Here is a 20,479-nt window from a genome sequence, read left to right on the forward strand (position 1 = left end):
TATAGGACCAACAAACTCCACTGGAATATTCTTGCTAGCCAAAAGCCAACAAGAATATTTGCACAGGAAAAGAAGAAACTACTTCAGTGGAATCATATTCCCGTTTCCATGTCTCTGTCTGCCACCTTTCTTTACTTAAGCTGTAAAAGTTGCACTTTGTGTAATTTCTAGGAAATCAGCAGCAACTTCAACCTTTACTACATACTGACCTGGAAATGAATTGTCTTCAGGTGGGATACTTGGCTATATATAGCTTTCCTGGAAAAAAGCTGAGTGTTGGGGTTGGAAAGGATTTTACTTCTTAAATTCAACATGGAAGTCATAAAACAAACAAAAACCCAAAACCTAACAAACTGATATGAATCATCCTTTTTCTGAAGGCAGAAACAGTTTTATATTAATCATTCCTGATAAATACTTGTCTTTATGTTTGAAGTGCTGAAGACTTCAGTATCTCAAGGCTGTGCTCTCCAGCTGTTTACTATTTCTTCTGTTCGCACTGGACCTAGAGAACAAAGGTGGGGTTTATATATTTAAAAATTATTTATCTCATTTGATTTTCAGTTTAAAAAGCCAATTTTGTCCTTTTAGTAGGGTTTATAAGAGCGGAGTAGTTGTCATAAGCAAGACTTATCATAAACGAAGCCAATAAGAAATGCTTAAGGGGGGTGGGAGGGAAGGATAATGATCCTAGATGAGAAACTTAGAAAGTGATAAGTTATTTCTGATGGTCAGAAGCAGTCTGACCTCCACTTGGGATGTACCTGACCACGGTTTTAGCCACTGTTGTTTTTCTGACTGTGTGTGTTAGGGTAACTGTATTTAAGTGATAGTAAAAGGAGATTTCTTCTGGTGCTAAACCAGAGTGAGTGCAGGGTTCCTGCTGGCGGGTGTAGCAGGGTCCCCTGTGAACCTGCCTCAGACACCTGAGTAAGCCCCCTCCCCTGCAGAGGCCTCTCTGGCAGCATTTCCTGGGACTTAGAAATGGTGAAATCTTAATTATTTATTTTATTTTATTATTATTTGTATGGCATTATTCTTTTTTCTTTTAGTTCTTGTTAATGATCTTCAGAAAATGATGGCAAGCCACTGCACTGAAGCACACAGTTATTTCGGAGCAAATTGCTTCAGCTCCTTTTGGCCCACCAACCAGCTTTGAGAGAGAGGTTGCGGGTTTTAGCACTCTGATCACTTGTGTTGGTTTTCTCCACCGTTGGTTTCTCTGTGCTGGGTTTGCACCCACCTTCCAGCACAGGGCCCCAGGCTGGGCCCAGTGTTCGGGCTGAAGCTGTTTCTGTTCAGAGGCGAACAGGCAAGTTATTTGTTGCTCCATCGTCTGTGCTCCAGGGTGACATTTGCTCCTTTAAGTGTTGTGATATCTATCGCTTATATTCATCTGGTAACTGTTATACTGGGTCAGGTCTTGACAATCTGCTCTGAAAGCCAACTGTAATCTTCCAGCTGTATTTTTTCCAACAAGGATGTAGCGTTGTTAGTGTTTCCACGGATTGTTGGACTGTTTTCCCCCCAAATTAATCTTCCCGCAATGTGAAAGCATAATTCAGAATGAGACCCAGCAAAGCACTTGATTATCATTAGCAGTTCTGGTAACTCTAAATGTTTTTCTTTCCATCATGGATGAGATCCTAATCCTTTCCATCAGCTGTGGGAATTAAACCAAATAGACTGTATAAATGATATGCACTTGACCCTTGGAGGTAAGGCAACTGTGTGCAGTGACCACTGGTTGCCTACCTTTTCAAAATAAGAAAAGAAACCAAGATGGAATAGAAAGTTCAGTTTTAGGGTCTTTTTTACTCCCTCTGATTCTTATCTTGAAAAATGTTTAGTTCAGTATTTAATGACTGACTTGATTTAACCTGCTCAATCATATATGCTACATTCTCTACATCGTTGCTGTATCTGTCAAGACTGTCACTGGAGAGCTCTGTATATAAATGAAAGGCCATACTTGAAATTTTCTCCTTCCAAGTGTCATCCTTTTGGGGAATAATTGCATTGTTTTGGCCTAGACGTTCTCAGGACTAGAAGTCAGTAAATTTCCTTTGCAAAAGAGATCTGCAAAGCAAGACTTGGTCCTCTGTGTTCTGATGCTTTGTGCTTTATTGGCTTTTTTCCTTGGGAAAATAGTTTTATCTACTAATAAACTAAATTTCTTATTGACCAGAGCTACTGGAAGTAAGATTTTTTCATAGCTGCCTTTCTCTTCTATAGTAATTCAGTAATTCCCAGTCCCATTGTGGCTATTGATCAAAAGTTAATGACCATTATGAAGCCTAATTTTATCAAAAGTTCCATGCATGCATCTAATAATGAGCTTAGCTTGTACTCATGAGTCCTTAAACTCAGTTCAGTCTCCGAGTTTGTTTATACATGTCTCCTTTTTCTTTGCCTTCAGAAAGTACCAAGGGGTCCTTTCTGTACGCAACACGGCAATTGCAGAGTGGGTTCCCCAGGAAGGCATCTTGTATTGTAGAGCTCCTGCAGCGTGTCTTGGCCGCTGGACCCTGTGACCTGTCCTGTTCTGTCAGTCCCTGGGACCCTGCTCAGTCCCATCATATATGCCTCCCCTCTCCCTAATCACACTTCCTCCTGGAAGTGCTTGTGTGGGAGCAGGTGCACACCATGCCTTCATGCCCGAGGTAACTCTCAAGAGCATTACTCATGAATTGGCTCAGCCCCTATAACTATCTCCCCAGCTCCTTATACCCCCCTGTGACAAACTTGGGAAAGAAAAGCAAAATCTCTGCAGGAGGAGCAGTGTTTCTCACAGAAGCTGGTGACATACAATTGAATAAGCTCATCCATTAGGGAGAAGCCAGGAGAGGGTGGGTAAAACAGAGGTCTTAAAGATTCTCTAGATACCACAGAAAAATCTGCTTTAGAAAGGAAAGCTGCTTCGTACTAATCCAAGATCTGTATGAAACACTTTAAAATAGCAGGCAGAATTTAGAGGTAGGAAGAGAGCATGTTAAGTTTTACTTTCAACTGTAAGGTAGAGGTTGGTGCTGGGAAACAGATTCAGAAAGAGAAAAAGCTTTTAATAATTTCAGACATGGTCTCAGACGTGGTCAGGAAATGGTCACTCTTCTCTCGTGCCCTTAATAGAGAAATGAAAACCGTAGGCATGCAGTATGTCTGTATGTAGCGTCTGGTTTTAGGCAAACTTAATTTTTTGTGGTGTTAGAGCTTAACTTGGTATGAGCTTTCTTTCTCCTGTGAAACAAAAGAGGAAGTTTTTTCTAGTGGCTGCTCATGCCAAGATTGCCTCATTCTTGAGGAAAGAAGTTTCTCTCAAGCGGAGAGAGGCACTCAACCATTAAGTGAAATGTGTGGCAGGAGAGAAAGATAGAAAAATCTTTAAAGAAACTGTAATCACATCCTAGTAAAATTGCCAGCTCTCTCTCTCATGTCAGAATAAATGTTTTTGTGCTCATTGCTGTTGTGGTTTAGCCCCAGTCAGCGATTAAGCACCACACAGCTGCTCGCTCACCCTCCCCCCCCAGTGGGATGGGGGAGAGAATCAGAATAGCAAAAGTAAGAAAACTCGTGGGTTGAGATAAGAACAGTTTAATAATTGGAACAAAAATAATAATAATAATAAATTGTAATGAGAAGGAAAACAACAAGAGAGCAAGAGAGGAACAAAACCCAGGGGAAAAAAAAAAACAACCAGTGATACAACTGCTCACCACCCACTGACTGATGCCCATCCTATCCCCAAGCAGCAATCGCTGCCCCCCGGCCAACTCCCCCCAGTTTCTATACTGAGCATGACATCATATGGTATGGAATAGCCCTTTGGCCAGTTTGGATCAACTATCCTGGCTGTGCCCTCTCCCAGCTTCTTGTGCACCTGGCAGAGCAGGGGAAGCTGAAAAGTCCTTGACCAGTGTAAGCACTGCTTAGCAACAACTAAAACATCAGTGTGTTATCAACATTATTCTCATACTAAAATCCAAAACACAGCACTATGTCAGCTACTAGGAAGAAAATTAACTCTATCCCAGCCAAAACCAGGACATTGCCAAGCAAACAGTACATGCGGTATTCACCACCACAGAGGTGAATTTACTTCTTGTTTAGATAATTAAGCTATGAGGTAGGTTTGAACCTTTCCTTAGGTAAAGGAAAAATCTCTTTTATACTCCTGTTTGCGGAATTTCTGAGAACTAAATAACAATTGTCATTCTTCAACAGAAACAAACTGGAGTAATGTGTCAACATAGTGGGACAAGAAAATGTCAAATGCAATGGAATTTATGCCAGAAAAATGTATGCTGTGTATTGACTGAATTTTATGCAACCAACCCTATTTCTTTTGTAATTTCTCTGTCCTCCTCTGTCTTCATTCCTGGCATGTTACATACCCCCTAAAATCTGAATAGCCCCCCCCCCCCAGATACCTTAAATATGATAGCACTTGTTGTTCTCTCCCTGTGCATACTGCAAAACTGTAAATGGCTGGAATTAACTGCAAGACAAAGACTTCATCACTTCCTGCAGTAGTTGTACTTCTTCCAGAGCTTTGGTTCCTTAAGTGGTATAAAAATCCACTCTTATAATAAAAATAAAAGAATCTTATTGTCTTATAATAAATTATTATAAGAGAACATCTGGTTCCTTCATTCTCTTATAATTATAGGTTGTATTAACTTTTTTATTGTTGTCCCACTATTGTCATGTGTGCTAGAAAACCTGACATTACGTACATATAAGAGTGGCAATTCAGTAAAATCAGTAAAACTTGTTTTCTTTATGTAGTGTTCATGAATAATATTTAAAAACCCCTAATGTACATGGGGGATAAGAGATTTCTGGACAAAAATACTTCCCGTTCAAATTGAAGAACAGCAATTATGTAGCTTCAAAATATCATTGGAGATTAGTAGTCAGAGCATTTATATTGCTTGAGTCACAGTTACAACCTTTTAGGCCTGCTCATGGTAACTACCCCTCTATAGATATGTTGCTAAGTAATCACACCAAATTACTTGATAGATTATAACTGTAGGACAGCAACAGGAATGACTGAAATGTTTTGAAATCGACCATTGTTATTTAATTGGATAGAGAGGCCAGTGAATTTGAAGCAAAGAGCTGGCCTCTGGCAGAGGATGCTTTTTTTTGCAGACTAAGGCTCTAAAAGTAAGTTTGCTTTCACGATATGCAGTAACAGCAAACACCAGAGCTGCGCAAGGGTGAAAGCGAGCCTGAGGCACTGCACTGGACAAAGCAAGCCAAGCCACATCAGCCAGCATGCTGTGAATACTGCTGGGTCATGCTGTGCTGCAGGGTCAAGTGCTCTCGGGATCTGCTGGGCTTTGCCCAGCTAGAGGCAGTTCTCTGCTTCTGCCACACCACTGATCGGGGGGCTTGGAGTCAGCTGGTTAACTTACCCAGGTCCCGGTTTGAAGTATGGGATATCTCTGTGTAGGTAGTTAAATGAAGGGGCTGGCTTTCAGAGTTGCTGTGCCCTTTTGCAGCAAGTGATTTTACTGGGATCTTGGAAATACATTGTAATGGTGGAAATCAAGTTAGATTTTCAAGAGGTTACTGCAGTCAAACTGTGCTTCAGGTGAGAACAGTGCACGTTTCATTATTGACCTCAGTGTAAGTGGATTTCTGCCTGTGCTATAAATTTTCCTCCTTGCCTCATGTCTGTAGGTTCTCATGTCTGTAGAAATATACATGTATCTATATATGTGCATATGTATTGGGTATATTACTTAATCCAGGTTGATTAACAGGCTTTACTGTGAAATACAGTGGATGCCTTTTGGGCTGTGACCTTGTAAATACTAGTGACATTGAGAGTATTATCCACTAAATGTAGTATTTTTCAGTTTAAGATGCCATCCAAGTTGAAGTGCACGGTTGTTCTTAAGTATAATACTCAAGACTTCCCAGAAACAGCAACAGTGAAAAAAGAAACCACACAACAGCGCTGTGTAGTACGTGGCTCTGAGTCATATAACAGACACGTGTACCCAAAGGTCCTTTCTGCCTCTTAATCCTCCCCATCAGCTGCCTCCTTCCTGGCTGATGACCTTCCTGCCTCTCTGAGAGCTGATTCTCCTTTACCCCTTCCTCCCTCTCTGAGCAAACCTTTTCTAAGAGCTACGGAGATATTTAGTCTGGCACCACCTAGGGAGGGAGAGGGCTTGGCATGGGGAATAGCAGTTGATCACGGGCTGCAGACCACCTTAGCACTATTTCTGAGGACTGTTTTTTTTCTGAGGGACACAGTCCAGCTGATTTGGGAGCCTCCTTGCAGAGAGGCATGAATAGCTGGGCTGTGTTTGTTCAGGGGCTGCACTCTGGCAGGGATAAAACCCTGGAAACCTTTGCTGCCACACCAATGCAGCCACTTCTGTGTTGTTGTGGTTAACAGTTAACCAACCTCTAGCAACAGACAAAGAGGAAGAAACTATGTGAAGATCCTCTAAGTTTGATGAAACTATACAAAAGTACCAGAAAAAAATTTCTGGGAAGAGTTTCCCATGAAACAAGAAAAACAGATATGTAAATGCAGCACTTCCCTTGAAAGCCGAAGTAGAATTCAATGGTCTTTGATAAATCATCAAAGTTGGAAGGGCAACACCTGATATAACTACTGATACCATGGACTTCTGAAGTAACTTTTTTAAGGAGTGGCAGAACGAACTACAAGTAAGCAAATAGACCAGTTAAGCATTGGGGAACTGTATTAGAATAAATACTGAAGACACTATTTTGGCAAGAAAGCAGTTAATTTCCTCATGTGTCTACATGCTTTTTGAGTAAAATCTATCCAGAGGTATTGAAAATCATGCATTTGTCTTCATAGTTGCCAGTCTGCATCTTAAAGGCATGGGAATTCCTTGTCTCATAAGCTTTCTTGGGGGAAACCTGGTATCTCTTGAACACAGGTAATAAGTCTCCATCAGAAAATGAAGTTCAAACAAGGCTGGGGAACGTGTACCTAGGCGAGTAATGGAAAAGAAAGAGAAAGAGGCACAGGGTTGCTTCACTGTTAGTGTTACACAGAGTGTGCCAAACAGAAATACCATCTGTCAGCTGGTTGTCATGAAGCACTTGTGTGGTGGCCATCCTTTCTCCTCTCTCATGCTTCCTCATGAATTTCATCTGCTGCATGGTGCTGAAAGTGTTGCAGTGTAGGATAACACATCTCTTTGAGCAAGACTGTAATGCTGTGACTCTAATCCAAAATAGATTTATGTCATTCTTGCTGCACTGCAGTATTTTATCAGGCACTTTGTTAACTGAGTAGTAATTTTTCTTCAGTTAAAGGCTTCGTGTATGCAGATTTTTAATTTTAACAAAAATGTTGTTGTTCTGCTATTGAGTTGATCTTTGGTTTGAAGCAACAGTGTACTGTAGCGAAAGCCATGTGTGTGAGAAACTCCTTTGAAAGTGGGCTTGATACTTGGTTAGGGAAAAGGGCAATGCTTCCTGAGCAACCAAAACTTCTCCTGCATCCTGTGAGTCACCCTCAGCACTCAGCTAGAGAAGCAGAACTGCCCTGGTAAGGACAGAAGTGTTGGAAATTGAAAAACAACCCAGGCTTACCACAGCAGGAGCTCTGCAAAACACTACTGACCTGGTGGAGGCACAACGTGCAAACAGAATGGCAATGGGAGCAAGGAGGGACTTGGGTTAGGGCCACATTTTTCTCCCACTGCCCTTTTTTCCATATCTCTATAGACTGTACATCTTGTTCCCTGCTGGCACCGTGTTTTTTTCTTTCTTTTTTGAAACCAGAGTATTAATCTGGTCCAATCTGTAGTCTTGGGTTGAGATTTTTTTAAACAGTTTAGAGTGGTTTGTAGAGCTTGATATGAAGCAATGTGAAGTTTTCTAATTATGGAACATTTACATACACTGATACCCAAGTCAAAACATGTAGTTCCTCTGGAAATCACCTTCATCTTTTATGTGCAAATTACTATCTTGTTAGGTGTCTAAGACTATATAGTTGCTTTTTTCTTATTTCCCCCTGGAATTAGAGACTTAAGGGGAGAAACAGAGCTTTAACTTATTGAACCTTTGCAACTCTTTGATAGTCCATACTCTTTGGATTAGCCAAACTGTAAGGGTGTGCCAGATATTGCACCTTAAGGGCCCAGAAAAACAACTGAGCAAGGGGACAGACAGTGATTTGGGGACAGGGGTCCCCCAGCTCATATCAAATACCCAGCAGCCAGCGCTGTGCCACATGAGGGGCTGCAGGGATTTTTTTTTTTACAGTACAGATGTGTTCCCTGGGTGTCAGTGTGCTTGTGTGGAACACACTGCCAGCTGCTGAGGAACTAAGCAAAGGGACACTCCAGCCTTGGTACAGTTATGTAGATAGCTACAAAACTTACTGAAGGGGAAGTGTTGCCATATGGTGAAGGCAGACAGATGGGTGTGAAAGCAGACAGAATGGGAAGTGAAAGAGCTGCAGTCGCTCTGTTAGGCTTTCCCTGCTAGTCCAGGGCATCCAGGTGCGTGTTGCACAAACAAAGCTATTTTCTTATTTAAAAAAACCCACATATATATATATATATCTTTCATGTGCACTGATGTTTCCAATAATAGTTCTGAAAATAGACAGTAAAATAAAATTACCATTTGAGGACATGTTTTCTGTTTAAACCACAGCAATATTCTGTATGGTGTTGCTGTCTGGATTCCCTTCATATTAGCTTAGCTGTCATGTGTGGCTTTAGGCTTCACATTTTAGTAGATGAAATAGGTTTCATCTATGAAATGAAGGTGCTAAGGTTATAAGTATTATGACTGTTGTTCTTATGTTCTCAAAAATCTGTCATTAAGACAGCTCACTAAAGTAAATACTAAAAGGTTTTCACATCAAAGAATCAGAAAGCATCACACTGTAATGAGACTGCAGCATGTCTATTGCTAATGAGTTGACAGCACAGTTGAACGCAGTTTTCATTTACTGTCCCATAAAATTGATTTTAGTTTACAGTGCCGTAGGCTAGGTCTCCTTAATTTTGTCTTTTTATTTAGTTGAATAGCAAGACATATAATTAGCTTAAATATGTTGTATGCCTTCACTTACACAAGATCCTGAGCCAGTGATATTTACTCCAGCGTGAAGACTGTGATCTGCTCATCCTGTGTGCCAGGTGGAGCTTTTTTTAGGTAAAACCAGCTCAAGCTGGAAGTTAAAGTGGGCAAGAAAATTATACCAGTCTTAATGGTCTATTACATGTGACAGAAAAGATGTGTAATTAAAAATGTTTTTTAGAGATTCTTATTCCTGGTCTCCCATAATTCTCAGAAAAATGCATTCCTTATATTTGCTGGTGTTTTTCTCCAGCTGTTATATGAGAAGTTGAGCTATTTTGTGACTTAACTTTCCCATTCATACAATCTTTTTTGTTTATACTATTCTTGCCTAATGAGGTATTTCACAGAAAGCTTTGGAGTGTGACAACCATTAACAGTTGCTGCTTGTAGCAGGAATGGAGGAAAAAAGCTTCTAGTAGACCTATTGGACCAAGGCACTTAATGCTTGTAATACATCTGTATATGCAGTGAGTGGGGAAAGCTGCCCACAGCTGCTAATGCTTGCTGCTAATAGCACCTCAGCAGAATACTATTCTGTTTCATCTGTTTTCAGTAAAAAGTATCATAGTGTTTAATGGAGGTGATTTTGCATGATTTAATAAAATATCTCTGCACCCTGTCTCTGGCTTCCCATGACACACTGTACCTGCTGGCAGACAGCAATATACTGACAAGTCAGTGTAGAGCTCGGTCTCCACATCAGCTGGTACAAATACTGATTTTGTGAAACATTTGTTACCTGTTTCTTTAGGTGACTTTTTCCTGTCGATTTGTAAGGTCTCCTTTGCAAGCAGACTATAGCATTCTGCTTGTCTTGCCTTCCCAATAATTGTAAATGCTTCTGCTTGTAATGAAGGTTATAAGCCATAGCAATGAATACTGGATATCAGAATTGATGTTTTTCCTGTACAGGGATATTTTTATTGCTGTTTAGATGAGGGATCTGACAGATATTTAGAAGCAGCATTTGTTGAAACTGCTATGGAAAATGGTGCCCCATGTTGGACTCAATGATCCTTATGGGGCCCTTCCAGCTCAAGATATATTCTATGTTTAAGCCATGTAAGTTATATAAGTTGTTTGCTTTGGAGATAGGGGCCCTGTTATGCAGTAATTGGAGAATATTGGTAAGTAGGTATTATCTCCCGTTAACAGTGATGGAGAGCTTGTACCTAATACAATTCCTAGGATGCCACTCTGAAAATTTACCCCTGGACAGCCATCCCAGCATAATTTCATTAAGGACTGCCTGCTAACTGAGGAGGAAATGGTACTAGAAGGAGCTGTAATATCTGAAAATGAAAAAGACCTCTCAGAGGCAAGGGGCAGTCTATCCCTCCCATGTGACAGCAGGGCAAAGAGGGAGAGGGGAAAAAAAAAAAGTTATTTCTTCAGTTCACTGCAGCCCTAGAAATGTTTTGAGGGTTGCAGGCATTGTTTTTGGTAACCAGTGTCCAAATATGCACAGCTAAAATTCCCCATCTGCCTTCTCAAGGTAGTAAAGTTGTGATAAAGGCGTTCAGTGCCCATCACAGAGATTATCCAACATCTGTCTGCCTGTAGCAAATGCATCTTTGAACAGGACTCTTGCTGTGCCTGCTGTGGCTTTGCAGCGTGCTGGTCTGCTGGTGCTGTCAGTGGGTAGAAGTGGGGTGTTTTCTTTGTACTGCTTCCCTGGGATGGTACAGTGAAAGGACACAGAGCAGGAGCTGGGTATGCACCCCACAAATTGAGGTTACTCTTCCGTCCACATATCCTTTGGCTTTAGCCAAAAAGCCTAGCTGGTAAGTTAATCTGTCTCACATATGCAACTTCATAGCTTTTCACTGACAGGGTCAAACTAACCCTTCCTTTTAGTCTCGAATTTTCCCTGCAGCACAGTGGAATTAGTACATGTGATCAGTACAAAAATTTTCACGGTATCAAAAACCGAAGAGATAAAAAACCTAAAGCCATTATTGAATGCCTCAGTTAATTAAGGGGATCTGTGATGTTGGCTTTTGGGATAATCCCTCCTCAGTCTCAGTTTGGAAGTCAGCTGCCCAGGCACAACACCACAAATTCAGGTATATCCCAGTTCAAAAAGAAGAAGCGTTAGTCTATCAGAAGCACGGTAGCAGTTTTAATCCCATGTTTGTTGTTATTTTTTTTCTTTAGGGTACCATCTTTCTGCCTGGCAACAGAGTAATTGAGCATCCCTGCAATGAAGAAAGTCCAGGAAAGTTCCTTTTTGAAGTTGTTCCAGGTAGGATATTGTACTCCACGTAAAAAGTCTTTGCAGTTTTGTTCTCAGTGACAAATGGCCATGTCGGTTCCGTGAGAACAGAAGCTGAAGGTGATCAATGATTCAATTAAAGGAAAAAAAAATTGTTAATTTGTTAATACTTTCATTCATAATTTTTTCATTCACCTCCAGGCAGCGTAGGAAAAGGATGTGTTTTTTATTTGTCAGTGTAAAGCATGATTGTTCACAACAAGGGGCTGCACCACCGAGTGACATAGTGATGGTATAAGTGTATTTGGTAATTATTTTAGATTATATTGGACGGTATAAAGTAGTGTGTCTTGTGGTAACAAAGGAATCTGTAACTTAGCATCAACAGCTTATCAGTATAGCACATGGGCTTGATGACATCATTACCATCACTTAAGAATGCTCCCCAGCCACTGTGGGTGGATAAACAGATTGTAACAACAGCAAGCGTTGCTGCTTTAAACCCCTAAACTTGTTTTTAGTTGTGTTTTTGTGGTTGGGTGTTTATTTTCCTGGGGTTAGATTTGTCTGTCAACTGAGGGTACGCCTGACTGTGTGTATTGCTTAAGTGGTTTGCTAGCCTTCTCTTTGCTACCTTGGACTTCCAGAGGGCAGACTTTGGCCTGTTTAGGAGCCTGGTTGACAGAATCCCTTGGGACACCGTCCTGAAGGGCAAAAGGAGTCCAGGAAGGCTAGACATTCTTCAAGAAGGAAATCTTAAAGGCACAGGAGCTGCCTGTCCCCATGTGCCGAAAGACGAGCCAGTGGAGAAGGAGACCGGCCGGGCTGAACAGAGAGCTTTGGCTGGAACTCAGGAAAAAACAGAGTTTATGACCTTTGGAAGAAGGGGCAGGCAGCTCAGGAGGACTACATGGATGTCATAAGGTTATGCAGGGAGAACATTAGAAGGACCAAAGCCCAACTAGAACTTAATCTGGCTACTGCCATAAAAGACAATAAAAAATGTTTCTGTAAATACATTAGCAACAAAAGGAGGGCTAAGGAGAATCTTCATCCTTTATTGGATGTGGGGGAAACATAGTGACAAATGATGAGGAAAAGGCTGAGGTACTTAATGCATCCCTCCTTTGCCCCAGTCTTTAATAGTGAGACCAGTTGTTCTGAGGGTACCCAGCCTGCTGAGCTGGAAGACAGGGACAGGGAGCAGAATGAAGCCCCCATAACCCACGGGGAAATGGTTAGCGACCTGCTACACAACTTAGACACACACAGGTCTATGGGGCCGGATGGGATCCCCCCAAGGGTACTGAGGGAGCTGGTGGAAGTGCTCACCAGGCCACTTTCCATCATTTATCAGCAGTCCTGGCTAACTGGGGAAGTCCCAGTTGAGTGGAGGTTAGCAAATGTGATGCCCATCTACAAGGAGGGCCAGAAGGAGGATCTGGGGAACTACAGGCCTGTCAGCCTGACCTTGGTGCTGGGAAAGGTTATGGAGGAGATCATCTTGAGTGCCATCACACAGCACGTGCAGCACAACCAGGTGATCAGGCCCAGTCAGCACAGCGTGAGTTTATGAAAGGCAGGTCCTGCTTGACTAACCTGATCTCCTTCTATGACAAGATGACCTGCTTACTGGATGAGGAAAAGGCTGTGGATGTTGTTTACCTGGACTTTAGTAAGGCCTTTGACACCATTTCCCACAGCATTCTCCTGGAGAAACTGGCTGCTCGTGGCTTGGATGGGTGTACTCTTCGCTGGGTAAAGAACTGGCCAGGCCCGAAGAGTTGTAAATACAGATTCAACAAGGCTAAGTGCCCGGTCCTGCACTTGGGTCACAGCAACCCCATGCAATGCTACAGGCCCAGGGAAGAGTGGCTGGAAAGCTGCCTGGCAGAAAAGGACCTGGGGGTGGTGTTAGACAATCAGCTGAATATGAGCCAGCAGTGTGCCCAGGTGGCCAAGAAGGCCAATGGCATCCTGGCTTGTATCAGGAATAGTGTGGCCAGCAGGACTAGGGAAGTGATCGTGCCCCTGTACTCAGCACTGGTGAGGCCGCACCTCAAATACTGTGTTCAGTTTTGGGCTCCTCACTACAAGACAGACATTGAGGTGCTGGAGCGTGTCCAGAGAAGGGCAACGAAGCTGGTGAAGGGTCTAGAGCAGAAGTCTTATGAGGAGCAGCGGAGGGAACTGGGGTTGTTTAGCCTGGAGAAAAGGAGGCTGAGTGGAGACCTTATTGCTCTCTACAACTACCTGAAAGGAGGTTGTAGCGAGGTGGGGGTCGGTCTCTTCTCCCAAGTAACAAGTAATAGGACTGGGGAAAATGGCTTCAAGTTGCTCCAGGGGAGGTTTAGATTGGGTATTAGGAAAAATTTCTTCACCGAGAGGGTTATGAAGCATTGGAACAGGCTGCCCAGGGAAGTGGTTGAGTCACCATCCCTGGAGGTATTTAAAGGACGTTTGGATGAGGTGCTTAGGGACATGGGTTTAGTGGTGGACTTGGCAGTGCTAGGTTTACGGTTGGACTCGATGATCTTAAAGGTCTTTCCCAACCTAAATGATTCTATGTTTCAACATCCAGTTAGCCCACTGCGTTTATTCAATATATTCTGCTAATCCCTGTATTACTTTTCAATTTACTTTCCTGTTATGGCTATTTAAAAGGGTAAATAGAGGATGATGTTTATTGAAACTCACCTCCATGTTCTTGCTCTTTAACCGTCTCGGTGTCAAGGCACAAATGTAGTTGTCTTGACTGATGCACAGAGATTTTGATATGTTGTAGAAGTATAAGAAATATGAAGTAGGTTTCAAAGCTAAGGAGGCTGGTCACTCGCTGGAATTTGCAGATGCAGCTCAGCAGAGTGCAGCTTTATTTTTCCTTTTATATGTAGCAAAGAATTTTATTATGAAAGCTATGTGCAGTAAGGGGTTAGTATGCAAAGAAAGCAAGCATGGTATCGGTGAGGTTTGCTTAACACTCACCCCAGCTTGAATCAATCACATTTTAAAAAGTTTCTCACTGTGGTCTGTATCTTTTTCATATGTTCAAAATATGGAAAGAAACTTATTATTAACATTGCAAGTCTGGGGTTGACTAAAATCTTGTTTCCATTGAAAATTAAGAGAGTTCTTTTCAATTGAAAAAGTGCCTTCCCCTCCCTCCCCCCCCCGAACACACACAATGCTTTCTGACCTAAAATTTCAGTCAGTCATTTCATAAATTAAGCCTGTATTTCTTCTGGATGTTGTAGATGGGAAAGAGAGAAGCTGAGCTTCTGTAGTTTTAGCTGTTGCTGTTCTTGCAGTAGGGTCCATGCCCTACAGCAGTGGGTGTGGAGGGGATAAGATGAGCAAATGGAAGTGGACTGGCACTGATTTCGATGATGATGCACTCTCTGCTCCTGATAGACATGACCATAGGAGAAGTAGCTTTAGTTCCTGCCGCAGGTTAAACTAGAAGGTGCTGCTGAGGAAGCGCACAAAACTGGGGTGTTCACATCTCAAAATGGCTGTGGTGCTGCCTTTGCTGCCAACACCACATGTGAAGACATTGATATAAAGGATTTTGCTGAAGCTGGTGCTCCATATTTCCTGATTCATATGACACCTTAATCTGTCTGATAATGTTTGCCCTGGGTGTGCTTATTATGCCTCTGGTCTATGTGACTTTGGCATCGAGTATGGAATATTTAACTGTAGGCCTCAGATGTGTGTGCAGTGCAGGCACGAAAACCTTCCTGTGCGACCATGCCGGCAGCTGTATGGCACCAGAGGGTCACTGCCTGCATGGGACCTGCCACAGCTGAGCTGCAGAAAGCTCCCTCAGATACAGCTTGTAATTTTCCCTAACAGGAGGAAATCTGGCTGATAAGGGATAGTAGGAAATGGTAATGGAATAAGGCTTGACCACTCAAACATTTACATTTTGAAGGCAGGCCCTTCTGTCCATGTTCAAGCACCTTCCTCAGAGATCACTCATTTTCTGTGTATGATGCTATCCCAAACACCACTGATGCCTGTGGGATGTGTACAGCACATTTGGAGGTCAGACCATACTTTGCTGCTGAGTTTGAATGCTTTTACCACAGTCCCGGGCTGTTGCCTAAATTGTAGAAAGCCTCCAGAAAATGCAATGTCTCACCCTGGGTTTGAGTTACCGGTACACTGTTAAGTCTCAACCACCATCTGTGTTGCTTCTGCTCCCATAATTTGACTGTTTATTGTTGGTTTTCAAAGTGTTGGCACCTCTCACTCGATTTTCGTCCAGCCTGAGCCCTTATGTGCCAAGCCTCAGCCCGGGGTCAACCTTCACGTCCAGGTTAAAAAACCTTGGGCAGCATAGCTGACAATGGGAGTGCTGCTGAACTGATGGGCAGTGCTGATGGGAGAGCATGATCACTCTTGTGATTTACCAAAATATTTGTTATGCCATCTTTCTATGCAGTCTAGTTAAAAAGTAATTTGCAATTAGTTTTTGGGCTGCCTTCAATATTATCGGGAGCCTCTCTGAGAATCAGGTAGGGGTTTTTGTTTTGTTTTGTTTGCTTGTTTTTAATTCTGAGTATGGGACTTTGAATGTGTTTAGGATAGCACCAGTATATTTATTTTTCCCCCTTGCTAACAAGCATGCAGCTATAGTGACTTCATTACGGGAACAATTTTCCTGCTGAGATATTATGCTAAGGATTCATGGTAAAAAAAAGATTTTGGGAATCAAATAGGACATTTCATGCCACAGCACTGGTCTTTGGGGGATGAAATTAAAATCGAGACTCAGACTGGCTGTGGAGGCATCACAGTGCCTGTAGAAGTGTTGTCAGCTGTATGTTAAGCAAAGATGAAGTGAGCATTGCCAAGTGTCGGGGCAGGCAACTCAGGAGGACTACAAAGGTGTAGCAAGGCTGTGCAGGGAGAAAATTAGAAGGGCCAAAGCTGAGCTAGAGCTCAGTCTGGCTGCTGCTGTAAAAGACAACAAAAAATACTTCTTCAAATACATTAGCAGCAAAAGGAGAGCTAAGGAGAATCTCCAGCCCCTAGTAGATGGGGGAGGGAACACAGTGACCAAGGATGAGGAAAAGGCTGAGGTACTTAATGCCTTCTTTGCCTCAGTCTTTAATAGCAGGGCCAATTGTTCTATGGGTACCCAGCCCCTGGAGTTGAAAGATAGGGATGGGGACCAGACTGGAGCCCCCATAATCCAGGGGGAAATGGTGAGTGACCTGCTGCACCACTTAGACATTCACAAGTCTATGGGGCCTGATGAGATCCACCCGAGAGTACTGAAGGAACTGGCAGATGTGCTCACCAAGCCCCTTTCCATCATTTACCAGCAGTCCTGGCTAACTGGGGAGGTCCCAGTTGACTGGAGATTAGCAAATGTGACACCCATCTTCAAGAAGGGCCAGAAGGAGGACCCGGGGAACTACAGGCCTGTCAGCCTGACCTCGGTACCAGGGAAGCTGATGGAGCAGATCATCTTGAGTGCCATCACACGGCATGTAGAGGATAACCAAGGGATCAAGCCCAGCCAGCATGGGTTCAGGAAAGGCAGGTCCTGCTTGACCAACCTGATCTCATTCTATGACAAGGTGACCCGCCTAATGGATGAGGGAAAGGCTGTGGATGTTGTCTATCTAGACTTCAGTAAAGCCTTTGACACTGTTGCCCACAGCATTCTCCTGGAGAAACTGGCTGCTTATGGCTTGGATGAGTGTACTCTTCACTGGGTAAAGAACTGGCTGGATGGCCAGGCCCGAAGAATGGTGGTGAATGGAGTTTACTCCAGTTGGCGGCCGGTCACAAGTGGTGTTCCTCAGGGCTCTGTGTTGGGGCCAGTCCTTTTTAATATCTTTATTAATGATCTGGATGAAGGGATTGAGTGCACCCTCAGTAAGTTTGCAGATGACACCAAGTTGTGCAGGAGTGTTGATCTGCTTGAGGGTAGGAAGGCTCTTCAGAGGGACCTGGACAGGCTGGATCGATGGGCCGAGGTCAATTGTATGGGGTTCAACAAGGCCAAGTGCAAGGTCCTGCACTTGGGCCACAGCAACCCCATGCAACGCTACAGGCTTGGGGAAGAGTGGCTGGAAAGCAGCCCGGTGGAAAAGGACCTGGGAGTGTTGGTTGACAGCTGGCTGAATATGAGCCAGCAGTGTGTCCAGGTGGCCAAGAAAGCCAATGGCATCCTGGCTTGTATCAGAAATAGCATGGCCAGCAGGACTAGGGAAGTGATCGTGCCCCTGTACTCAGCACTGGTGAGGCTGCACCTCGAATACTGTGTTCAGTTTTGGGCCCCTCACTACAAGAGAGACATTGAGGTGCTGGAGCGTGTCCAGAGAAGGGCAACGAAGCTGGTGAAGGGTCTAGAGCAGAAGTCTTATGAGGAGCGGCTGAGGGACCAGGGGTTGTTTAGCCTGGAGAAAAGGAGGCTGAGGGAAGACCTTATCGCTCTCTACAACTACCTGAAAGGAGGTGGTAGAGAGGTGGGGGTCAGTCTCTTCTCCCAAGTAACAAATGATAGGACAAGAGGAAATGGCCCAAGTTGCGCCAGGGGAGGTTTAGACTGGATATTAGGAAATTTTACTTCACTGAAAGGGTTGTCAAGCACTGGAACAGGCTGCCCAGGGAAGTGGTTGAGTCACCATCCCTGGAGGTATTTAAAGGACGTTTGGATGAGGTGCTTAGGAACGTCGTATAGTGGTGGTCTTGGTAGTGTTAGGTTTATGGTTGGACTCGATGATCTTAAAGGTCTTTTCCAACCTATACGATTCTGTGATTCTGATTCTGTCATTGTGTCACTGTTGCTTCTCAAGGCAAGTATTGTTAACGCTTTTTAATGGAGCTCTTTGTCATGTGTATCCTCTTACTGACTCAGTAAGTCACTAAGTGACTCAGTTTTATAGGCTGACAGCAACAAAACTGAGCTCATTGAGTGTAATAGAGAAAAATAGATAGTAGCCAAAGTTCTGTTTAGCCTTTGTTAGCTTTCATATGAGAAAACAGCTACATAGCAACAGGATCTATTTGCAGGGTTTTTTTAATTTTGTCAGCTTAAATGAACGTTGTGTTAAATGTATGGCGCTGAAGCTCACGCTGCTCTTGGATTCTGTTTTCCCTGAATTAAAAGTTGAAGTAATTTTAGTTATAATCCCAAAGGCAATAGTGACAAGTCCTCTTTTTGTCTATCATGTCTGTGGGTGGCCTGAAAACTTCTGTGTGTGTTTGTTTATTGGTAATACATGCAAATTATTTTGGGAATGTACGTGGGAGTAGGTTTATACTATGTAACTAATTCTCTGTACACAGCCATCTCTGAAGATGAATGAAAGAAATGCATGTGGAGACAAGTATCTTGCAGTTTTGATGCTGTAATTAAAATACAAATGCCTTTAATTTGCATTTTGAAAACATTCTGTTCATTCCTTAAGTCATGACATGGTTTTATACTTAAAATTGTTCCTTTTTTTTCTTTTGCTGTGCTGATGAAGTTAATTTACAGGCATGAAACTGACTCCTGTACAGCACGGGGCCCACGCCACACTTCTGCGCAGGAGGTTTCTGGACCCGGAGTCAGTGTGACCACGCGGTCATGAGTGATGTCGGTAGTTATTAACAGCTTCTCTTGCACTTGGAGGAATGTTTCATACTCAACAGAAACCAGAAGAGAGTTTAAATAAATACCTTTTTAATGGGAAATATGCACATATAGCAAAGTTGTGTGATTAGGTTTATTTAAGTGATTGTGTTTTATTTGCTGATTGTTACTAGTTTTATTTAGAAGATAAAATCTTATTCTGTGTATTTGTTCCTTTTAAAGGAAACCTGAGGTTTTTATCTTGGTATGCAGGTGTAACGGGGGAAGGCTTTTGTGTTCACACAGAACTGAATCGGGTGACCTAACTGTGTTTTAATGAACTAGGTGTCGCCCGTAGGCATGGAGGTGCAGAACAGAGGCACACGAAAGCACCGTAGTTTGCCTGTGTGGTGGTTTGCAAATGGGGGACTTGATTCCTGCTTGAGTCGAGTTGCTGCACCCCATCTGCACCAGGAGGAGCTGAGCACAGAGATGTGGGGAGCCCAGACTCGTCCATTGTTTTTCACACAAGGCTCAAGCGTCTTTTTTGGAGTCCCCTGGACTTTCCAAGGGTTGCTGCCTGAAGGCATTTGAGGCATGAGAGCAGTATGGAAAGCCTTGCAGTAGGAGCCTGCAGCTTTCCCGGGGATGTCCGGATACTTGGAGGAGCTCCCAGGACTTGAATTCTTGTCTCCTGATGCACTCAGGAAGCACCACCTGCTCAAAATAATCTGGGACTATGTAGGTAATTGCCTAGAAGAGATTATGGTTATTGAACAGGCAAAGGAATGTGCTTCATCATTGACTGGACTTTGATCCTGGCAACTAAACTGCTCATACTGCTACCTCCTCAGTTATTCAAGATCCTTATGCGGTGGCTGATGTCCTGCTTTAAGAGAGTGATAAATCATTTTACAGCTTGGCCTCACGGGTAAGAAGCCAGATCACCACTCCAATGGTATTTCACCATTTGAATGTTATTGAATCATGTATTTCTTTGTCCCTGTCCTGTATTACATGCAGATTTTGTGAGAAAACAGCACTGAAGATGACCTTACTTACAGGACCATCTTCGCTAGCACGTGATCTGTTTGTGTGCTCTGTTCTAAGGCATGAGTTCCCCTAGTGACACAAATATCCCAAAGATTTCTCTGATGAGTTGTTCAGTTACATGAGTGTTAATATTTAATTAGCACTGTTTAAACTAAAACATACATTTCCAAATGTTGATCTTTGATATTCCTTGTGGAATCTTTTGCTTGTAAACTTTGTGTATGTGTGCTGTGTTTTTCACCATTGGCAAAGTATCGTAGTCCAGCACATGCATCTGTGTGGATGAATTTGTACTTTGGTAGTACTGAGTTACAAAAGTCTGTTCATCACTCTAAAAGCATTCTCAGTGCAGCCCCAAGTTATGTGTCTGCAGCATGGGTTCATTCGTAGGGGTTATTCAGACTGTTAGGAAATAACTGTAATATTTCAGGGAAGTTACTTGTAGTTTCTGCTGCTGCTTTTTTCTGCACTTGCATGTCTGGTGATTTCTTGTGTGTATGGTTCCTGGGCTATCTCCCTTCCCATCAGGGAAC

At 43.0% G+C, this 20,479-nt stretch overlaps 1 protein-coding gene across 1 annotated transcript in view; it reads left to right on the top strand.

Annotated features, from left to right (window-relative positions):
* The window catches only part of ARHGAP24 (Rho GTPase activating protein 24), a 222,005-nt gene that overhangs the window by 68,784 nt on the left and 132,742 nt on the right, over positions 1-20,479 (top strand). The window contains exon 3 of the mRNA XM_075500847.1: positions 11,260-11,347. Coding sequence (XP_075356962.1) covers positions 11,260-11,347 — 88 coding nt within the window. The remainder of the gene's footprint in view (positions 1-11,259; positions 11,348-20,479) is intronic.

The sequence above is a fragment of the Mycteria americana genome, chromosome 4 (genome assembly GCF_035582795.1).
Source record: "Mycteria americana isolate JAX WOST 10 ecotype Jacksonville Zoo and Gardens chromosome 4, USCA_MyAme_1.0, whole genome shotgun sequence".
NCBI lineage: Eukaryota > Metazoa > Chordata > Aves > Ciconiiformes > Ciconiidae > Mycteria > Mycteria americana.